At 35.2% G+C, this 23627-nt stretch overlaps 1 protein-coding gene and 1 long non-coding RNA gene across 3 annotated transcripts in view; one reads left to right on the forward strand and one right to left on the reverse strand.

Annotated features, from left to right (window-relative positions):
- LOC136846713 (glutamate receptor ionotropic, delta-2-like) overlaps positions 1 to 21259 on the reverse strand; it is a 22944-nt gene extending 1685 nt beyond the window's left edge. The window contains exons 1-8 of one of the 2 annotated variants that reach the window (XM_067117832.1): positions 20965 to 21259; positions 18513 to 18602; positions 12652 to 12814; positions 11071 to 11299; positions 10380 to 10501; positions 9485 to 9580; positions 8680 to 8811; positions 211 to 338 (exon numbers count right to left, since the gene is read on the reverse strand). In XM_067117832.1, coding sequence (XP_066973933.1) covers positions 211 to 338; positions 8680 to 8811; positions 9485 to 9580; positions 10380 to 10501; positions 11071 to 11299; positions 12652 to 12814; positions 18513 to 18602; positions 20965 to 21104 — 1100 coding nt within the window. In that variant the 5' untranslated portion in view covers positions 21105 to 21259. Of the gene's footprint in view, positions 1 to 210; positions 339 to 8679; positions 8812 to 9484; positions 9581 to 10379; positions 10502 to 11070; positions 11300 to 12651; positions 13327 to 18512; positions 18603 to 20964 lie in introns of those variants that run through there. The other variant, XM_067117825.1, reaches the window with a different exon arrangement.
- The window catches only part of LOC136846725 (uncharacterized), a 119639-nt gene that overhangs the window by 74389 nt on the left and 21623 nt on the right, over positions 1 to 23627 (forward strand). Inside the window, exon 2 of the long non-coding RNA XR_010855513.1 lies at positions 22948 to 23396. This is a non-coding gene — a long non-coding RNA (uncharacterized lncRNA). The remainder of the gene's footprint in view (positions 1 to 22947; positions 23397 to 23627) is intronic.

The raw sequence follows: 23627 nt of genomic DNA on the forward strand, positions 1-23627 counted from the left end.
AAGACACAAGAAAAATAAGAAATAATTGTTAATTACTATCGGCCATAAAAGTAGTTCTTGTTTCACACTCAAGAGCTAGAATTTTTATGAATTACGATTGGGACAAAGGATTGTTATGCAAGTAAAAAAAATATCCATCTGACAAAGTTTTATAGAATGGGAGACATCTCGCTGCATTTGCAAGTAGACAAGTAGATTTAGTGAACTTACTGTTCATTGGCTTCACCATAAAGAGAGTGCCCGTGCTGGAAAGCGAGAGCCAGTGGCATGGACTTCCAGTCCTCTCTTGCCATGTAGAAATTGCATTCTCCCGTGTCGCTGTAATCCTCAGACATCACCTGAAAAGAGAGTTCTGGTAAAGAATGCTATTTTGAAGCTCAGTTCTCTCAGACTGAGTTATTCTTAGATTTTCCTCTTTTATTTTGTCTTGACGTTGGAAAATTACGTGCTCTATGTTTAATATATCTATGGACTTACTTTTAGAGCCACAAGCAACAGTCTTTAACTCCAACTTTCCTTTTCTCTTTAATTTTTAGGGATCTAAAGTTGTGTTCATTTTTAGACTGTCATCTCCAGATTAGTATTCTCAAAAATTTCAACCAACTCGGCCCTACTACTTTGTCTCTCTTGAGTCCTATACCTTCCACAATTACATCTGCTGGTCATATCAGTTGTGTTCTTCACACCATTGCTCGATTCCTGATTTCTGTACCTGCCCTTTCGATTGGAATTATTTTTCAGATGCAGCTTATTTCAACGAAATGCCTTTATTCCAATGTTAGGGTATAAAAAGGCCTCGCTCAGATTTCCCTTTCTCAGTCACCTGCAATCTACTGTATATTTAAAGAGATCTTCAGGATAACTTCTTTTACGTAAAATTAATTTAGACTCTCCTTTCCTACCATTCAGATTTTTGTCGTTCCCTCGTCATCATCATCTTCTGGCACAAATTTCCTTATAGCTAATGTAAGAAAAATAGCTAGTAACAATCTTAACAAAGCACAAACTAAAACCAAAAAATTAGGTCAGGTCAAAATTATTTTTAGCTAGGATGCGAGAATATTTTTTTAAATTTTCACAGTTATGTTTGGTAATTAAATCAATTTTAACAAAAGACTTTTGATGAATATCACATTTGTTAAAGACATACAACATGAAAAGTAATTAACAATAGTGGTGAATCTCCTCCCCAAGAAATTCCAACATATTTGGAAAAGCATCAAAAAGCACCACATAACCCTAGAGGAACTCCACACAGTTCCTTCTGTTTAGGCGGGAATTTGACGTGCTATTATTGGTTGTCATAAAATAAAATTGCCATATGGAACAAAGCTTCTAATTCTAAACCCTCGTTTATTAAAACATACCACGTCCTTGTATAATGTCCATTGTCACAAAGTCTATATGAAATATTTTCAAATAGATTTGAAATGAAAATATTCTTCTTGAAGTGCTACATATTAAATATTTTTTTATTCACTAAAGAGTAACCGATTTTTGTTTCTAATGGCGTAAAGAGAGTTTTCTTATCCAAGGAGTCTAGAGTAATGAGCGAAAAACTAATTAATTTTTGGACACAGATAAAGCTATAAAATCTAATTTCCTTCTTTCATGCCTTTTTATTAGATTATTTTTGTTTTCAAATCATTATCGTGACAGATGAACCATAGTTAATGATGCAAAAGTAACATTTTGGTAAGAATGGGAGTTCAGCCAAATGGCAATAATGGAGGAAGATAGCGTCTGTATAAATAAAAAAAATAGGACTAGTTGGTTACTCTTTTGGTGCAGAAATACAGATGAAAGTACGCACTGGGGCCAAGAGTAAATGCCATTACACTTCCAGTGATTCCATAGCTTAAATAGTTACTACGATACAAGAGCAGACACCTCTAAAGGGAATATTTTTCGAAGTTAAATCGATTGTTTTTCATAAGTGACACCTGGCAACTACATAATGACGTAAGCAGATAGTTACAAACTCTTCTAAAACCCCATTCATGAATACGGTTGATGACGTCAAAAAGCCTGTTAAACCAAAACATTCCTAACGTGAAACGATCAGACACGAGAGTTTGTTAGTTCTGTTTAATTGCTTGCATCCCTGTCTATTTATCGTTACTTTACATTTAAATCGTGCAAAGTAAAATTTACTTAAATTTGGTAGCGGAAGGTGTGAGCTTTGCCTCCCAGAAACTGACTAAATATTTAGCAAAATTGGATCGTATACTGCACCCACAAACAACGGACACTGAGCCGATCAAGGGACCTCTTATGTCCCTGAACGCCCTGCCCAACGTAGCCTCAAGCGGTAACTAGTGGTTGATATTTGCATATATTGCTTTTAATTTTATATTATATATATATATATATATATATATATATATATATATATATATATATATATATATATATATATATATAATATATATATATATTATATATATACATAATTTATTATACATTTTATATATTTGTATTTTATACACAATCATGAATACACATAAATGTACGTTATTCATACCCTATAATTTTTGCAAGTTGCTCTCAAACACGGACGTAAGATTTTATCGTAAATGTAATCTGCATCTTGTAATTTAATTTGAATATTTAATTAATCATATTTTTGCACTGTACACTGCTTTCCGTATATGCTCGTTGTACCCAAAGATTCGACCTCAAAAAGCGGTTTAATCTTTAGTCATTCGACCAATCACAACTCAGTCTTGATTTGAGATGACGGGGTCATTTTCTTATTATCTGAAACTCATGAAGCCCCAAGACTCCTGTTGCTTTTCACATTTTGATGTGGTCTAGGACAGGACACTATCCCTTTCATTGGTAACAGATGAGTGATTTAAATCACCAAAACCTAAACGAGACCTTGACTGCAAAGCATTACATGAACAATTTAAAAGGAACTTTAGGTGAGGTCAGAAAAATAGATGGTAATGCTTTTGAGAGCAAAAATGAACCTGAATTCTATTTGTGATTGACATGTGATTTAGTAAAGATGTGAAGATATTTTCTGCATATTCATTTTAATGGTTAATGATTAAATCATTACTGAACAACTGTTTCTAATGAAAGTCAAATTTATCAAATAAATAGATCACAGAAAAAGTAAAATCATACAGATATAACAAAAACAGGGAGTCTTGTTTAGGCGGGAAATTTGCTGTCCTTTGATTGGTTGACATGAAACCATTGCCATATAGTACTTACCGCCTAACTCTAAACTGTCATTTATTTAAGTGCATCTCTTCTTTGTGTAAATGCCCATGGTAACAAAATCTTAAATTCTGTATAGAATAGTTTCTGATAGATTTGAGATAAATATATGTTCTTCTTCAGCTGTTATTTTTTCGATATTTTTCTTTAGCGGAGAGCGGCCAGTTTTTGTTTCTAATGTTGTAAAGAGAGTTGACTCATCCAAGGAATCTAGAGTAGTATTAAGCAAAAACTACTTAAATTTCTAACCCAGTCAACTCGATAAAATATAATTTCATTTTTCAATGCCTGTTTATCAGAATTCATACCTTTTCAAATAATTATTGAGAGAATTGAATAATACTTGACGATGCAAAACTAACATTTCTGTAAGCATTAGCGTTCTCCCAGATGGCTACAGTGGAGGAAGGTATCGCCTGCAAGCGTAAAGAAAAAGACTAGTAGGTTACTTACTTGGTTGAAAAATACAAAGAATATTAATTATGAAGGCCAATAGCAAATATCATTACACTTCTATTGTTTCCACACCTTTGGTAATTACCGCTATGCAAACGCAAACATCGCTGAAGTTAATATTAGTTGAAATTAAATCCATTATTTTTCCTTCATTAGCAACATCTGGCAACTCCGTCATTACGTAAATAGCGAGGGTACAAACGCTTCTTAGAGCCCCAGCGATGATGACGTCACCAACATATTTGACAAAAACTGTCTTCCCGAGATTAATTAAATGCATAATAACAATGGATAGAAAGGAATAAAAGAATTTAAACACAACTAACAATAAACACATGTATTATTCCTCCACGTCGGGAATCTTTGTTTAGAATGTTTGGTGACGTCATTAACCATAGTTGTTATGAATGGGGGTGTATTACCGCTTGTTGTCTTCCCGTTTTCGTGATGATGTAGTTGCCAGATGTCACTGGTTTAGGAAGGATAGACTTAATTGCGACAAATATTCACTTTAGGTGTGTCTGCTTTAGCATCGTGGTAGCTATTAAAGGTATGGAATCATTGGAGGTATTATGGTCGTGGTCTCCATACGTAGTGTTCTATAAACTTCTCAGCCAAGAAGTTACCAACTAGTCTTCTATTGTCTTTTATGGAGACGCTACCTTTCTCCAATGTAGCCATTTGGGTGAGACCTAATTCTTATAAAAGTGAGGGCTTTTTATCATTAATAGTTATTCATCTCTGGCAATAATAACTTTGTAAAGTTATATAATCTAATTAGAAGTTATTAAATAAGGAAATTAGATTTTTTATCCTTAACTGCGTGAAAAAATAATGTTTTTGCTCTTTACCACTCTACTGTAGACTCCTTGGATAAGAAAATCTATTCATTCCATTAAAAACAAAAACTAGTTACTCTTCAGTGAACAAAAACATGGAATAATTAGCATTTTTAGTGCATTTCTTTATTCCAGACCTACTTGGAAATATTCTATATAGAGTTTAAGACTCTAAGACACTGGATATGTACACAAAAACGGGATATGGTTAAATAAACGAGGGTGTACTGTTAGAATGCTAGTGCCATATGGCAATGATTTCTTGTCAACCAATAGCAGGACAGAAAATTTCCCGCCTAAAACGAAAAGCTGTGTGGGTTCCCGAGTCTATGCGCTGCTGTCTGCTGTTTTTTTAAACATGCCAGATTTTCCTGGGATTTTCACGCTTTTTGTTTATTTATTTATTTATTTATTTTATATATAGGTAGCTTTATTTTTTCCCATCTCATGCTATATGTTTAATAATTATGCGTTCTAATCAGAAACGTTTATTTCACGCTTTTTGTTTATTTATTTATTTATTTTATATATAGGTAGCTTTATTTTTTCCCATCTCATGCTATATGTTTAATAATTATGCGTTCTAATCAGAAACGTTTATTTATTTTTTTAATTACTGAATATAAAAATAAAAATGCAGAAAATATTTTTGCATCAGAGGCCCTTAATCGAATGTAGCGCTCAGGTTAACATTTATTATTACTAGCTCTTTCTCTGACATTACTTAAAGTTCCTTTGAAAATGTTCATATAGGCTACTGGTGATACTAACTACTTATATGGCAGCACCACTGTTTGGATTGAAACTTTTTATCTTCCTACACACACCACTTTTGCATTCAAATCACCCTAAAAGTTTTTTCCCTTTGATCCTCTTTATTTTTTCCTTTTTTTCCTTTTTTCATTGAAAATTTCAAACTAGGCAGGAAAAAGTGTTTAAGCATCACTACTGTTAAGAGACAAGAGGGAAAATCATTTTCAGTGAATTTTGCACTTTTTTATATTTATTAAGGAAGACAATGAATGATTAATTGTGAAAATTCTAACTTCAGATATTATTATTATTATTATTATTATTATTATTATTATTATTATTATTATTATTATTATTATTATCATTATCATCATTATTATTATTATTATTATTATTATTATTATTATTATTATTATTTATAAGCCTAAATACAATGTACGTGCAAAGCTTACTTCTTACATAACAGAACCCCAAGTGTTGACAAAGGATAAATAAATAAATAAATATATATATATATATATATATATATATATATATATATATATATATATGTGTGTGTGTGTGTGTGTGTGTGTGTGTGCATACGTATATATATATGGAAATTACTATGCATAAAATAACTGCAAAATTACAATGAGTAAAAACAATTTGGGAATATAAAATCGAACGTTTTTGTTTACTCTATTTGATGACGTCATCAATTATAGTAAATAAAATAAAGGCACCGATTTAATTCCAGCAAACGTTCACTTCGTGGGTGTCTCCTCGTGCATCGAGCAGCTAATAATGGTATGGATTTAGCTGAGATGTAATCGTGTATGCTTTAGGTTTCCGTGAGTATTATTTCCTTATATTTTTCAGCCAAGAAATGAAACGAGTAGTCTTATTCGATATTTATGCAGACGCTGCCTTCCCCTTATTTCATCGTAGCCATTTGAGTCAACTCTAATTCTTATGTGAATGTTGGTTTTCCATCGTTAATTCTTGTTTACCTCTCACAGTAATTATTTGAAAGGCACTATAATCAGATGAAAAATTATTAAATAAGGAAATTAGATTTTTTAGTCTTAACGAGGTGAAAAATTAAAGTTGGTTTTGTTATTTTTTTCACTCAAGACTCCTTGGATTTAGTCTTTTTTTCGAAACTTTTGCAGACGCTGCCTTCTCACCTCCACTGTAGCCATTTGAGGGAACTCTAATTCTTATGTGAATGTTGGTTTTCCATCTTTAATTCTTGTTTATCTCTCAAAGTAATTATTTGAAAGGCACTGAAATCGGATGAAAAGTTATTAAATAAGGTAATTAGATTTTTTTAGTCTTAACTAGGTGAAAAATTCAAGTTGGTTTTGTTATTTTTTTCACTCAAGACTCCTTGGATTTAATCTTTTTTTTTTTTTTCGAAATTTTTGCAGACGCTGCTTCTCACCTCCATCGTAGCCATTTGAGGGAGCTCTAATTCTTATATGAATGTTGGTCTTCTATCGTTAATTATTATTTATCTCTCACAGTAATTATTTGAAAGGCGTTATAATCCGATGGAAAGTTATTAAATAAGGAAATTAGATTTTTTAGTCTTAACCGCGTGAAAAAATAAAGTTGGTTTGTTCTTTATCACTCTAGACTCCTTGGATAAGAAAATCTGTTCGTGCCATTAAAAACAAAAACTGGCTACTCTACGATGACCAACATACAGAACCAATAGCACTTAAAGAGCATTTGTTTATTTCACATCTATTTGGAAGTATTCTATATAGAATTTAAAACTCTACGACACTGGATATTTACACAAAAACGAGATCTAACTAAATAAACCAAGAGTTTACTGTCTGAAGGCAAGCGCTACATGGCAGTGATTTCGTGACAACCAATGATAAGACAGCAAATTTCCCGCCTAAAAAGAAGGAACTGCATCGGGTTCGTCCAGTTTATGCGTTGCTGTTTGCTATTTTTTCAAACATGTCTGATTTTCTTAATAGTTTTAACTAGTTTTTTTTATTTTTTTCATTTTGTCATATTTTTAAAAATTATGAGCAGACACGTTTTGTTATTTATGATTTAATTACTAAATATCAAACAAATAATAATGCAAAAAATATTTTTGCTTTATAGCAAAAGTTGAATCACCTTAAATTATCATAGTTCACGTTTGCTCTGTTAAGATTGCTACTGTTTTTCTGACATCCCTTTTAAACCGTTCAGATTGCTCTGCAATTACGGATGTGGTGATTTTAACAACTCATTTGTTAGCTAGCAACGTTGTCTTTCTGAATCATACCACTTTTGCATGCAAGTCACTTTAAAATTTTTATTTTTTATTTTCCTTTAATCCTCCGTATTTTTCCCTTTATTTATTTATATTTTTTCCGTGAAAAATTCACTAGAATATTCTTTAAAAGAGGAAGGAAAAATATATAACCATCAGTACTATTTGAGAGAAAAGAAATTATATTGGTTCTCAACGAATATTGTGCTCTCTGTATACATTTATGTAAATTAAGGGCGACAGTGGATGAATGACTGAGTGGAATTTCAAACTTTAGACATTATTATTATTATTATTATTATTATTATTATTATTATTATTATTATTATTATTATTATTATTATTCATAAGTGTAAGTATCATGAACTCACAAAGCATACTTCGAAGACTTTCGCTAAACAGAATGCTAAGATTTGACAAAGGATTTATATGTATGTACGTGTGTATGTATGTGCGTATATATATATATAGATATATATATATATATATGTGTGTGTGTGTGTATGTGTAAATACATATAATGGAATTATCTTGCAAGAAATGGATGCAAAATAGCAACAAATAAAAATGAAATAATTAACAACTAAAAATAAACGCTCGTGTAGTATCCCTCCATGCCAGGACTGTTTTTCCTGAATATGATTGATAAAGTCATTATCACAGACAAGAGTGGGGGCTCCAGATGGGTTGCTTTACGTAATGATGCAGTTGCAAGTAGTCACTTCGGAAAAAATAACAAATTTGATTTCGACAAATATTCAGTTAAGGTGTTTCTGCTTTTGCAACTTGGTACCTATTACCTATTAGAGGTGTGGAATCATTGAAGGTCAAATGATATTTGCAATGGCTTCCATACCAAGCATTCTTTGGATTTGTCAACCCAGAGAGCAAGCGATTAGTATTTTTCGTAACCTATGACGCGTGATCTTTATTTGATGGTTCCAGTAAGTGAAACCAGGTGTCTTAACTGATTTGTGAGATCAAGTGATGAGTTGTTCTTATGACAGTTTGTACTGTGTTCTCGTGTTAAACGCTTTTGTGCTTTACATTGCATGCACGTGTCTAGATTGCAAAAGGAACGTGAATGAATTGACTGTGACTGCAAACTACCTGGATTGACCTGAACTGTTTGTTTACCTTCTTCATTGTCATTTTATCGCAAACAGCGGCATAAAGCCCGGCTTTGATATCTTGCCGATAGCTGTAGCAGTCGGTAATCCGATGAGAATGGCCGTCCCATATTGCTTTGTATATCCCGCTCGTAGCTTGCTGTAAGAAAATGAGGACTGGATATCAGAACAGACATCCGATACATACACACACGTGCATATATATATATATATATATATATATATATATATATATATATATATATATATATATATATATATATATATATATATATATATATATATATATATATATACATATGTGTGTGTGTGTTTATGGATGTGTGTGCGCTTGCGTGAAGGCCTTATATCTAAGTAAATGTCTGTAGTTTCCGTATGCTTTCTAAGACTAACATGTGCGTATAAATTTACATAAACATGAGTGTGCAGGTATAAAGGCTCCTTCAGATTTACGTAAACATATGCGTCATTCAAATGACACATTGATGAAAATGTCCATGAAAAAAAGACTCTTGAAGAGCAATAAAAAATGAACCTCGAAACTGACAGGGAGAGAAAATAGAATATTGATAAGGGACATCTTGCAAAAGGTCAATCAGTGACATTTAAACTTCTGAAGCGAATTTTTTCAGTAATTCTGATGACGTACTGACTCGCTTACGACTTACTGGCATACCAGTTGAATTATCATTAACAACAGCTTTAACATTTGTATAAGTATATAAAGTAGTCTCAAAGATATAATAAAAGAAGATCAGGTGAATTTTTCATCTAGGATAATAGTGAGTTAGCACAAGAGTTATAGCACTTACAAAGAGCACCTGGAAGAGGAAAGATCCAGATTCAATAGCCCATGGAATTTCACGCTGCCTCACCAGATCCTCAGTGCTGTCGATGGGAATTCGAACCTATTTTGAAGAAAAAAATAATTTGTTGTTTTGATTTCTAGTTTTCTGAAAAGAAAACTATTGCGCCGGCTTTGTCTGTCCGTCCGCACTTTTTTCTGTCTGCACTTTTTCAGTCCGCCCTCAGATCTCAAAAGCGACTAAGACTAGAGGGCTGCAAATTGGTATGTTGATCATCCACCAACCAATCATCAAACATACCAAATTGCAGCCTCTAGCCTCAGTAGTTTTTATTTCATTTAAAGTTATAGTTAGCCATAATCGTGCATCTGGCAACGATATATGCCATGCCACCACCGGGCCGTGGTTAAAGTTTCACGAGCCGCGGCTCATACAGCATTATACCGAGACCACCGAAAGACAGATCTGTTCTCAGTGGCCTTGATTATACGTTGTACAGAAAACTCGATTGCGCCGAAGAAACTTCGGCGCATTTTTTACTTGTTTCTACTGTGCTGTCGAGTTGTCTCAATTGGTGGTCCAGACGATTTCCTGGCAACATATCAATTCTAAAAATCTACAAGGCATTTCTTAACGAATACGTTCACCCAGATTCATCTAAATAAGCTGATTCGTTCTCGAGATATTCTTTTTACAAAAACACTGAGATACTTTCCAAAGGATTATCGACTTCAACTCAAATGGCGGAGACAGTAAGTTAAAATTCTCCTTTATTTTCGCAGCGAGTTACTCACTCGGCAAATCAGAAATTGCAAGAATATCAAAACATTACTCATCTCTCCTAAAATCCCGGCTATTTAATCCTTATCAGCGAGTTTGAACGGAAATCGAAAATACTTACGAGGGGAACTGTCAGCATGGCCGTCAAAGTACCGGAGAAAACTGACCCGAGAATGAGGCAAGAGATGAGCCAGGTGGCTGTGATCACGCGCCGCGTATCGCTTTGAGGTAGCCAGGTGTTGGCTGCAATACAGAAAATGTAGATTTTTGAAATATTTGAATTGATGAAGGATATTATGTCCTTTCCATATGCTTCAGTCCAATGAATTCATCTTAAATGCGGAATTGTATTTAACATACGGGGTTCCAGCACTTTAAATTGTTCGTGACTTAGATCAGACCTCAGACGAAAAATTATTGAAACCAGGAAGGTCTTTTCATTTTATAACCTTCTACCTATTCCAGATAATTTAAAATTATTACTAATTACCAGCCATGTATTTTCTTTTGAAGGATATTATGCCCTTTCCATATACTTCAGTCCAATGAATTTTCATCTTAAATTCGGGGCTATAATTAACATACGGGGTCCAGCACTTTAAGTTGTTCGTGACTTAGGTCAGACCTCAGACAAAAATTATTGAAACCAGGAAGATCTTTTCATTTTATAACAATCTACTTATCCTAGATAACTTGAAATAATTACTAATTACCATGTATGTATTATCTTTTGACAGACGCGTCATTCTAAAGCAAAAAATATAGATAAATAAATGAATAAGTAAGTAAAAACAAACGTTCGAACCACGTACTCTGATAAGAGAGACTCCGGAGAACGAAGAAGAGATGAGACCTGTTTCCGTGGTGCCTCTCTTGCTCGCTGGACCCCGACTCTGACATCGATTGGAGTTCGCCTTGGGAAGTCGCTTTGACATCGCTGGCGTTGTCGGTACCGCTTACCACTTCAAAGGGACTCAGGTAGTGGAACAGGACCAGAGTTAACCAGGTGAAGACTATCGCGCCGAGTAAACAGACCCACACCTGTTCGTGTTTTTGTTTGTTTGCTTATAATTGGAAGTGCTGGTGGTTAGGCTTCTGGAGGCTACGTGACTTGGAGATAATTCGAAAGACTATGATGATGCTTAGGACACGTGCAATGATGATGGTGATGATGATAACATCATTATTTCGTGTCAGTCATTTTTGAGATGTGATGAACATTTCGATGATTGTTTTACTCAGTACAGCGCAGATAGTCACTTGTTCAGAAAGACGGGAGGAGCTGTATAATTATTCATTATAATACTTGACATGATACTACTAATTATCATAAAAATTAGACTACAATTTATGACTTTATTTTAGATAACATTGATAGTACAGATGATAAGGTCATTATCATCATTAACACTGTCATCATTACTTTCATCATAACAGCAAATTTTATCTAGACCTTAAAGTACATCATGTTAAAATGTCATTCCCTTTTATATTTCCATTCATTATAAATCCAAACTTCTGTAATTGCAGTAATTGATCATCTGAAGTGTTGCGTGTAAAGATAATTTCCAAGAAATGTAAACCCCATTGTTCACTGAAATGAGGTCAGTAGCATAGAGGCTCTCTCTCTCTCTCTCTCTCTCTCTCTCTCTCTCTCTCTCTCTCTCTCTCTCTCTCTCTCTCTCTCTCTCTCTCTATATATATATATATATATATATATATATATATATATATATATATATATATATTATATATATATACTGTATATATATATATATATATTGAAAGTCCAGTTTAGGAAACCCGAATTTTTTGTGTCCATCTGCATGGAATCGTTATCTACAATACATCTCTTCGAAAGATCAGTATGTGAGACAATCACAATTGAAAATTGCACTTATAATTTTTGGAAAATGTGCTTGTTAGCCACATGCAGCGAAATTTTTGCCATTTGATAGCAAAGTAGTTTTAATTTATTAGTTCACCTAATTATTTGAGAGTTTCCTAGAGTATTTATTCCACGAATATATATATGTATATATATTATATATATACATATATATAAATATATATATATATATATATATATATATATATATATATATATATATATATATATATATATATAAATATATATACATATTGTATATATATATATATATTATATATATTATATATAAATATATATATATATATATTTGTAGCAAATATACTAGCAAATCTACAAAATTATATGCACATCAGTCCCCTACAAAAATCAGGCAATTTCAAAGAAAACATTCTTACCGCGTACTCATGAAAACTGTCCTTCTGCAGAAGTGCAACTTGTCCGCAGAGATGCTTTCTAATCCTAGATGTAAACATACAGCTTTTAATTCCAAACACCAACGTACCTGCCACGTGAAAGGTTTGATGAAAGCGAACAGGTCGGTTTCCACTCGGGGTCTCCTCATGAAGACGCTCTCGTAATCCACGAAGATGGGCTGAGTGAACTCGCAGGCGTAATGATAGCGCTCCCAGTTGAACGCAAAAGGGCCCAGAGCGAAGTCCACCTCTCTGGAAAAAAAAAATAATAATAATAATAATACTCGTAGGGTGTGGGATTCTAGGGAGCTTATTGACTCACCTGCCTTATATGTACGTGATAATTTTCTTTTATTATTATTATTATTATTATTATTATTATTATTATTATTATTATTATTATTATTGTTGTTGTTGTTGTTGTTGTAATACAATGCTGGTAACGGAATTAGCAACTCCACTACTCCCGCGCTGTATCTGATTACTGGTACTGCCAATGTGTTTATGGCTTTCATCATGTTTCCGGCTTTGAGTTTTGACTTGAGTATCGCCCTGAGTCTCTGCATATATTCTTTCCTGATCGTGTCCTTCATCTCTTAGTGTTTTATAACCTCTCCTTCTATTATTCCCAGGTATTTATATCATGTCTCATCTATGTGTTTGATGCTATTCCCGTCGGGTAGTTTTATCCCTTCAGTCCTTGTCACTTTGCCTTTTTGTATGTTGACCAAGGCGCATTTTCCCATTCCAAACTCTTTCCTTATGTCCCCAGATACAATCCATATAGTCTGGATTAAGGTATCTATTTCCTTGATGCTCTTACCACACAGCTTGATGTCGTCAATGAACATCAGATGGTTAATTCTGTTGCCTTCTTTTTTGAGTTGGTACCCAGCATCCATCTTCTGCAGCACTTTTGTCACGGGAATCATGACTACTAAGAAGCGGAGTGGGGACAGTGGGTCGCCTTGAAAGATTCCTCTCCTGATGTTAACCTCTTATAGTCTAATCCCAGAGCTTGTAAGTACTGTATTCCAGTTGCGCTTTGTATTTTTTAGGAAGCTGATGGTGTTTTCCTCTGCCCCCTATAGTTTCAGGCATTCTATTAGCCACGTGTGCGGTTTCATGCCGAAGGCTTTTTTGTAGTCAATCCATGCCATGCTTAGGTTGGTTCTCCTTCTCTTACGATTCTTCATTACCGTTTTGTCTATCAGGGGCTGGTCTTTTGTGCCCCTACACTTCCTTCTGCAGCCTTTCTGTCTATGAATTTTTCTGTGACTGCTGACTACAGTTTACTTGTTATTATTATTATTATTATTATTATTATTATTATTATTATTATTATTATTATTATTATTATTATTATTATTCGTTGGAAAGAATGACACTCGGTATGTCGTTGAGCTTATATTTCACCTCCTGAACTTGGCCGTATAAATTTCTTCGTTTCAGCAGGTAATTTATAAAGCTTTGCAATTGACGTACTGAAACGAAGAAGCTTATACGCAATGTTGAGAAGGCGAAATATAATCTCAGCGGCATACAGAGTGCCAGTCTTTTCAACAAAGTTTGACTCGAAGAGTGTCTCCTTCCAAGATATTATTATTATTATTATTATTATTATTATTATTATTATTATTATTATTATTATTATTATTATTAATGTCTACTTTTTCTTCCTCATGAATTTGGTCATTGTAAAACTGTTCATGGTATTTAAACATTTATCTCATTCACGTCTTTTTAGTTTTCTGAAAAGAAAACTATTATATTATGCCGGCATTGTCTGTCTGTCAGCACTTTTTTCTGTCCGCACTTTTTCTGTCAGACCTTTTTCTGTCCGCACTTTTTCTGTCAGACCTTTTTCTGTCCGCACTTTTTTCTGTCCGCACTTTTTCTGTCCTCCCTCAGATCTTAAAGACTACCGATGCTAGAGAGCTGCAAATTGGTATGTTGATCATCCACCCTCCAATCACCAAACATACCAAATTGCAGCCCTCTACCCTCAGTAGTTTTTTTTTTTTTATCTTATTTAAGGTTAAAGTTAGCCATAATCGTGCTTCTGGCAACGCAACAACACAGGCCACCACGACCGCCTGAGATTTTTATGGGCCGTGGCTCGTACATCATTATACCGAGGCCACCGAAAGATAGATCTATTTTCGGTGGTCTTGATTAACGCTATACAGAAAACTCGATTGCGCCGAAGAAACTTGAGCGCCTTTTTTTTTTTTTTTTTTTTTTTTTTTTATTCCGCGAGTTCATCTTTCATTTCTTTTCGATAACGCACTCATCAAAATTTTACTAATATTAGATACTTGGAATTTTGTCTGAAATCACAATAACCTTTATTGTCCCAGACTTATTTAGAAAATATATCCCCCGGTCAAAGCCTGAATGAACACATAAATCTAATACTGGACGAATGCCCTACACAGAAACGAATGAGGAGATGGGTATTCTCATGGGCATTTGTTCTTGTCGCATATTGTCATTCTACCATTTCACGGTAGATATATTTTAATGATTTACCGTTTACGATGTCATGTTTGATTCATACACTCAATTTCGAGCGCTTCGTCCTTGTGGGCGTCTGCATCCAGCGGGATGAATGATTCATATGATCGTTTTGTTTTGGTGTTGTATTTTGAATATGGAACTGTGACCAGACATATATATGTACAGTATACTCTAATGATATACATGTATGAATATGTATATATATAATATATTATATATGTACATATATATATATATATATATATATATATATATATATATATATATGTAGAATCTACTGGTCTATTTTTATAGATATATATGTAGAATCTAATGTCTCTTTTAATAGATACATAGTTACAATGCCCTTTCTTTCTCGAATTTCTTCGATTTTTTGGATATGCTTGTCACTACAAAGCCTTAAGGTCCAGGTGCAAGAAATATGAAGAAATTGATGATGTCTGGTAGTGGGAAACCGAACCCGGGGTTCCATAACCAGAACAAGGTACCATTGTCAACAATAACTCAGTTCACCAAAATACCTCGTTCTGATAAGGGGACCCGGGTTCGTTTCCCGCTACCAGACATCATAATTTCTTTGTATTTCTTGCACTTGGATCTTAAGGTTTTGTAGTGACAAGCGTATCCAAAAAAGTGCGAAGAATTCGAGAGGTTAAGAGGTCATTGTGGCTATTACAATTACATATACTGTATGTATATATACATATATATACTGCATATGTGTGTGTGTCTGTGTGCGTGGCGTGTTTGTGTGTTTTGTAATCTAGATGAATGAATAGTATAATCAAAAGATGCCATGTTGTATGGCAAGTACATTATCGTGCAACAGTAAAAGCCTGATCCTAGGTTCCTTGATCACCAAAATCACGAAAGCCTTGAACAGCTGTCACTTCTCTAAATCAAGAAATATCATCTTAAGTTTCCTTATGAAACACCCCCCGGGCACCGCCCCCCCTCGCCCCCGCCCCCGCCAGGAATCCACAAAGCTACCTTTCATAAATGTGCAACCTATCATAAAAAAGATTTTTAGTGAAAAAATACGCCCTTGGAAAGGCAGCAACCTCTTTTGAATTGGATCTGCAATAGTCTCAGAGTGACGAGAACGGAGGCAGAAAATTGGATTCACTAATCAACTGTTCAGTGGAGAGAGAGAGAGAGAGAGAGAGAGAGAGAGAGAGAGAGAGAGAGAGAGAGAGAGAGAGAGAGAGATCCAATTACGGCAACCTTTCATCCCAAAACTGTCAGAACATGAGAAAAAGGCACCAGTTTCGTGCATGGAGTTCAGTGACTCTACAGATAAACCCGACTTTGTAAATATTTTTTTAAATGGTTTGCAAAAAGGAAAGTTAGTGGAAAATTATGTTCTGTATAGAATTAAAGGTACCATCACTGAAACTGACATCAAGCAAGCGCGTTTAAACTAATTCGTTCAGCGAATCAAAGTATTTTTAACACGTATGAAAGATGATGATGATTTTATATCAGTAAAGCAGATTTTGCAAGTGTATATCCAATTCTGGATAAAAAAAGATATATTTTAATGGAAATTTTTTTTTATAAACTACGTAATTACATTTGAACCTTTAATATCTAACCCACAAAGAAAATTAACAGGCAGTTTCATGGAAAAAGCAAAGCTATTTCTTGGAAAAATCAAGACTTGATCAAAAAGTCTTCAGACATATAATACACGTTTCCGCTATTGGTATACTAATGTAACGGCCAGTAATCCTAATTTTCATATAAGACCCATAACTAGCACAGCTGGTAGTCACAACATATTCTCTGTCTAAATTTCATGCCTCATTTATATGACCGTTAGTTGGTACAGTTTCCTCTATCTCATAATTCTTTCCTCTGTCTCATAATTCTCATCTCCTCATACATACCATTTATCTGTGCTCCCCTCAATCCTCATTTGCTGCATATTTTCTCAGGCTTCTTCCTCCAGTTCCCTTCATTGGCTTCCGCCCACTATGTGCTCATATACTCTTAAATTTCCCTCTTTCTTTTTCCCAGCTTGTTCCCATTTTTATATGGGGTCGCCGTGATGCCTTCTTTTGAAGGACTTTTGATTTGGCTTTTGGGGTAGACTTTTGTAGTCCCGATCGGCTGCCCTGCCTGACATCGCTTAGACCCCGGTATTGTGTACATGTATTGTACCAGTCGGAGTACCATAATTATATCACTGTTTGATATCACCCAGGTTTTTATGTATTTCGCATTTATTCCATTCTTCCCCAGTCATGACCCCATAACCTAATTATATCATTATTCAACATGACACAGGTCTATATATATTTCCTTTTCATTTCCCCTCTTCTTCAGTCACAGTCAGATAACCGTATTGAAGCATCTGATTCACTTTTACAAACGTATTACTTCTGTGTCTGGGGCTGATTTGGTTCTGACGTCCACACAAGTCTTATTACTGCTGATTGCATCTCTTTTTTTTTTCCCTCCTTCTGTTACGTAATACTCTCCAGTGCAACATTTGCCATTAAGGCAACGCAGATTGTTCTCTGTAATATAGTCATCAAGTAAGCGCACCCTTTCATAATTTATAGTTCATGATTATGAAATTTATTTTTGTAACGCGTAAATAGCAATTTTCTGTATCCCATAAATTCTTATCATCTTTCTTCGTAAGGAGTTCAATAAATATATAGGCCTTTATGATGTATTGCTTAACAGCATGATTTGATAATGTCTGTTATATTCTCTGAAAAACACCAATTCTCTTGACAACCATTTAACACTGTATGGCTGGTTTTCGTTTGATGAGACAGTTTACTGAAGCACCTTCTCATTTAAATTCATTCTCACTGATGTTTCATTGTGATTCATCATGAAATTAATTAGAATGATTTCTAGCAAATGGTGAGAAACTGCTCTGCAAATCATCTGAAAAATCATTAAGTTAGAATATCAACTCATAAATGATACAGTGATGAGCATATGACCAAACACCGGGAATTATAGTACCGCAGGTTATGTCTCGCTGTCACTTGGGGTCTTAAATTAGGATTGATCCTAAGCTAATGAGCTTCAGACCGAGAAATCTTTACCATGGCATAACACAGGGTACCATCGGAGGACTAATCTTCACGTTCAGGTGACAACTTAGGCTATAATAGCCTTATCTCCAAACTGATTTTCTTTCTTTAAATTATAGGTCACTCTGAATTTCACTCTTTCCTAACTCACGGCGCTAAAATCAATTTTACCTGTGATTATTGTAATTATCTAAATAATTTTTACTAGTGTGAAACTATTATGGTCTAAAAGGGCGATTTGCACCAATCTGTAACACCCTGCGAATTGCTATTACAATAACTATGGACCGCAGAAGCTCGTGCGCACTAAGAAGTGATCGGTGTATTAATTTAAGGAATAACCTGACACTTGACACATGGCGCTTGACACTTACCTTCGCTTCACCATTCCCAACATTCCGCTCCAGGAGCCGTTTGGAAAACCGACGCCCCAGAGGCCGTCTGGTGGGCGTCTCAGTTCGTACCTGACGGAGAACATTTTTGAAACTTTTAGCAGATGAGCACTGAATGGGATTATTTTTAAGGTAATGATGTTTCGATGTAGTTCATTTGCACTGATTAGATGGGTAGTTTACAATGAAAGAGAAATTATGAAAGATTCAGTTAAAGTAGTTTGCACCAGATGTAAATAGGCTGAAAAAGGTTATTATAACAGGCAGAATAACGTTAATGGTAGATACGATAATATATTTAAGTTCTCATAACGTCAAGGATACTAAAAGGGAAGGAAGACCCATAATAGTTTTCCTGATTCAGAATATAGTGCATGTTTTTTTAGCAAATTTTAAAAGTATGTTCTGCGTTCGATATCAGCCAAAAGGACTCTGCAATTACTATTTGGTACTACAGTTTAGCAGTTAGAAAGCACTATTTTTAGCTTAAACTACAAAGTGCTGACTTTTAACGTAATTAATTCTAAATTAATATTGTCATTGCCAAAAGTAGGAAAATATGAATGAATGGACAAGTAACAGATTCCATGCTGAAGATTAATAACATCTTATCTAAATCATAATATAAACTATAACAAGTAAAAAATGCGCCGAAGTTTCTTCGGCGCAATCGAGTTTTCTGTACAGCCGTTACAGCGCATAATCAAGGCCACCGAAAATAGATCTATCTTTCGGTGGTCTCAGTATAGTGCTGTATGACCGGCGGCCCATGAAACTTTAACCACGGCCCGGTGGTGGCCTATCCTATATCGTTGTCAGAAGCACGATTATGGTTTACTTTAAATAAAATAAAAATTACTGAGGCTAGAGGTGTGCAATTTGGTATGTTTGATGACTGGAGGGTGGATGATCAACATACCGATTTGCAGCCCTCCAACCTCAGCAGTTTTTAAGATCTGAAGGCGGACAGAAAAACTGCAGACCAAAAAAGGTGAGGACAGAATAACGTGCGGACTGACAGACAAAGCCAGCACAATAGTATTCTGTTACAGAAAACTAAAGAAGGGAGAATACAATAACGGTAGCCCTTAGAGAATCAACAGCTGAGAACTTATATTTTGGGAGTTTTGAGTTCTTATAGAATGCTGAGATTACTCACATAGTGGCAATGCTGACGTTCGTGTTCAATAACCGTCAGCGGTTTTTTTCTTTAATCGATCTGAAATTTTTGTACAAAGCTGAAATTTGAGTCGAAGCATGCTACAGTAGGTCAAAATAAGGTTTCCTGCTTTGCCTTTGTTAGTTTTCTGTAAAAGAAAACTATTGTCCCGGCTTTGTCTGTCGTCCGCACTTTATTCTGTCCTCACTTTTTCTCTTCGCCCTCAGAGCTTAAAAACTACTGAGGCTAGGGGCCTGCAACTCGGTATGATAATCATCCACCCTCCAATCATCAAACATACCAAATTGCAGCCCTCTAGCCTTAGCAGTTTTTATTTTATTTAAGGTTAAAGGTAGCCATGATCGTGCGCCTGGCAACGATATATGATAGGCCACCACCGGGCAGTGGTTAAAGTTTTATGGGCCGCGGCTTATACAACATTATATCGTTTCTACCGAAAGATAGATCTATTTTCCGTGGCCTTGATTATACGTTGTAGCGGCTGTACAGAAAACCCGATTGCGCCGAAGAAGCTTCGGCGCATTTTTTACATTTTTTTTTTACTGGAAAGTGGAAATAGATTGTGGGTATTCCCAAAACGAATTAATTAAAAAGGGACCTCGTAAGATGGACAGTAAATCGTTCTATCTAAAGCAATCAGAAAAAATTATTAGACAAGTACTAGAGAGTCATCTCTACTTTAGAGTACCACTGTGATATCTTGTAAATTTCTCGCGTAAATGGTTAAAAAAACTTCCTGTTCAGTACTTTATGAAGAGGATTAAGGTGCAGAGAAATTTGGAGAAAGTGCAGATGAAAATTTTCGTTACATTATTTTTGTCCCAAAATTCCGAAAATCTTAAAAAGCCCTCTTGATGCACTCTGTGAATTTGAAGTCTTTGAGCTCTGGGAATTTCACAATTAGAATAGTATTTTGCAACGAAATCTTCAGTCATCAGAATAGCTCTTGTTCGCTGACAAGTGTTTTTTGAAATATCAGAAATCCAGAAAAAAAATCCTTGAAGAGATCTAAGTATATTGCTCTTTCCTGCCTAAAGAGAAATTAATGGTTTTCGCCAGGTATAGCATTTTAATGGAATTATATTAAACAATATTTCTACTGGGAAACCATTTTTTTTTTCAGGTAAATTTCTATTCACGCATCTTTGATAAGTGTTCGGGAAAGCGTCAAGGCAATTTAGCAATCAGGCATAATCAGCTGACTCTTTCGGGAAGTGATTTTGTCATCACAAGCAGACAAAAAAAAAAACTCACGTGAAATTCATAGTCTGCGAAAGAGCGAGCAGGATATTGTACACGATTCCCGAGTATTCTAGCGTGCCAGTGGTCGCGTTCTCTGTGATTCGTATCCATGGTACCCACTGCTCTGCGCCGATAATGAGATGTCGCGGCATGATGTTGTCTGTCCCTCTGCCGGCAACTCTCTGAAGCTCCTTCCAGCTCCTACCTACCTTTCAGTCTCTCGATTAAGCATTTACAGGGTTACGCCAGGTGACGCTCTTACCTGTCAGATGTCGGGTGGGTCTTTGACCCCTCCAAGTGTCTATTTTCCCGCAGTCGTACATTCTTGAGCATTCACAGATGTGCCAGTCTTATGTACAATTCAACAAGCGTTTGAATTCTGGTACTTCTACAAGGTGTCTCGCTGACTTACCTTCCTGAGAAAGACTAGAACTATCTCCAAGCGTTTTTTCTTTAGTGCCATTACGAAATATATTTATGAAGGCTATACAGTAAAACTTTAGCGTGTACTGAGCGGTCGTAATAAGAAAAGAAGACGCTTGTTTTTGAGAGACACCTCTTCAGAAACAGTAAGGTCTGACGGCATAGGAATTAGTGAAGACTTCATTTGAATTACTGCTATAGGTGTATATATATATATATATATATATATATATATATATATATATATATATATATATATATATATATATATATATATATATATATATATAATTTATATATATACATATATATATATATAAATAATTTGAGAGAATCAAGACGGCTAGTCCCTACTCTATGGACGTTTTGTATCATCTAAAAGTTCTGACATAGGTACCTCCCATCTGCATATTGAAATGGGAGCTACTGGTGAGAGAGAGAGAGAGAGAGAGAGAGAGAGAGAGAGAGAGAGAGAGAGAGAGAGAGAGAGAGAAATAATTGGGCCCGGGCAAGACGACGGCAAGTCCCAACCCTATACTAGGGGCGTTACGGAACATCCCGATGCTCGTCCCAAAGCACTTTAATTCTGCATACATAAATACCAATATTTCTATAGATGTTACATATACAGTATATATACATATATATATATATATATATATGTGTGTGTGTGTGTGCGCGTGTACATGCTCATGCGCGTGTGTGTTTAAATTCGGGGAGAGAACTCAGGATTTTGTCAATTGTCTTTATACAAAGCAATCACTGGACAAGCAATTCATATTCTGGGGATATATTGCCATTCAAGGTGACATTCTCAGAAAAGATCATAATTCTTTAACAGTGAGTCTTTTGGTTTCATTATGTTTACTGCATTCTCTAAGAATGACTTTAAAATAAATCTGATTCATTGCAAAATGGAAGACGTTGAATATTTTCAGCTGGGTTACATTAACGAGTTTAAAAGACGTAAAAAAGAATTTTTTTGTCCATATTCTTGTGTTATAAAAACCATTTGACGGTAGAAGCCGATGCTTACTCGAAAAATATTTAATAATCCTACTAGAAAATTCTTAATCTGGTTTATTCGATTTTACCCAGTATGCAAATATTTTGACGCATATTCTTTTTACAATAGTAAGGCAATTCTGCTTCTCAGATTGTACAGCGACTGTTACCCTGAAGGAGTAAATGGATAACAATTGTTATTTAAGGTGATTCTACACTACAGTAAAACATGTTTTAAACACACGTCGGCAAATGTCAGCAAAGATTATTCTAGAATAAAGGAAAGATTGGCTGTCAGCAGCCTTTAGCAGCTCTGACACGCTTTCTTATCTTGCCAGTAAAACATGTTTTAAACACACGTCGGCAAATGACAGCAAAGATTATTCTAGAATAAAGGAAAGATTGGCTGTCAGCAGCCTTTAGCAGCTCTGACACGCTTTCTTATCTTGCTACTGGTCTTTCCATCAATGCAGAGATACTAAGCTACCACAGTGTTTGATATTTTCTATTAAAACTAAGAATATTTTCCGAGACGTTTACGCTCGTCTTCTCTTTCTCACTGAACAGGTGATTGGAGACGTGCGACCATTATGATGAGGCACCTGAATATCACCTGGAACCAGGGGAAACAGCTGATTCCAGTTGACAGTTGTCACTGGAAGCACAGCCCTAGCGCCATGTTGTGGAAGACTAGAGTATGCAGGTAACCCGTCCTTGACCTGCCCCTGCCAATGAGGGAACAACTTGAGCTGACACTGATCTTGAAATTGGCCATCCTTGCGTAACACATCTCAAACAGTTGTGACCTTAGTCTAACCAAGGACTAAAGACCTCATACTACAGTCCTTTAGTTGAGTGAGTGACGTTGTTGCGCCCTTGCCAGCCACCCCTCTTTGCTTGTGACATATCTGCATAGTGGTACGTTTTCCTGAAGTGGAAAGCTTCGCTGAGAGTGGAAATGGAACGATCCAACCCGGTGCATGTTTTGGAAGGTGGTAGCTAAGGAGAAGTTATGGGTAAGTAGAATTGTCGCTGATTCGTCTTTTAATGATGCCTAATAATAACCATCGGCGGTCCTCCGACGATTCAGACTGCTGGGAAATACTAGAAAGGTAACTTGCGGAATGTATGGCTAAATACTTTAAATTGTGCTTACCATCGCTAAGCGGTGTTCTGTTCGTTGATAAAATCGTCATATTCTACCAAAACTTCAAATGTAGAGACGTACATGAGCAATGTTAAAAACG

This window comes from Macrobrachium rosenbergii, chromosome 2, assembly GCF_040412425.1.
Source record: "Macrobrachium rosenbergii isolate ZJJX-2024 chromosome 2, ASM4041242v1, whole genome shotgun sequence".
NCBI lineage: Eukaryota > Metazoa > Arthropoda > Malacostraca > Decapoda > Palaemonidae > Macrobrachium > Macrobrachium rosenbergii.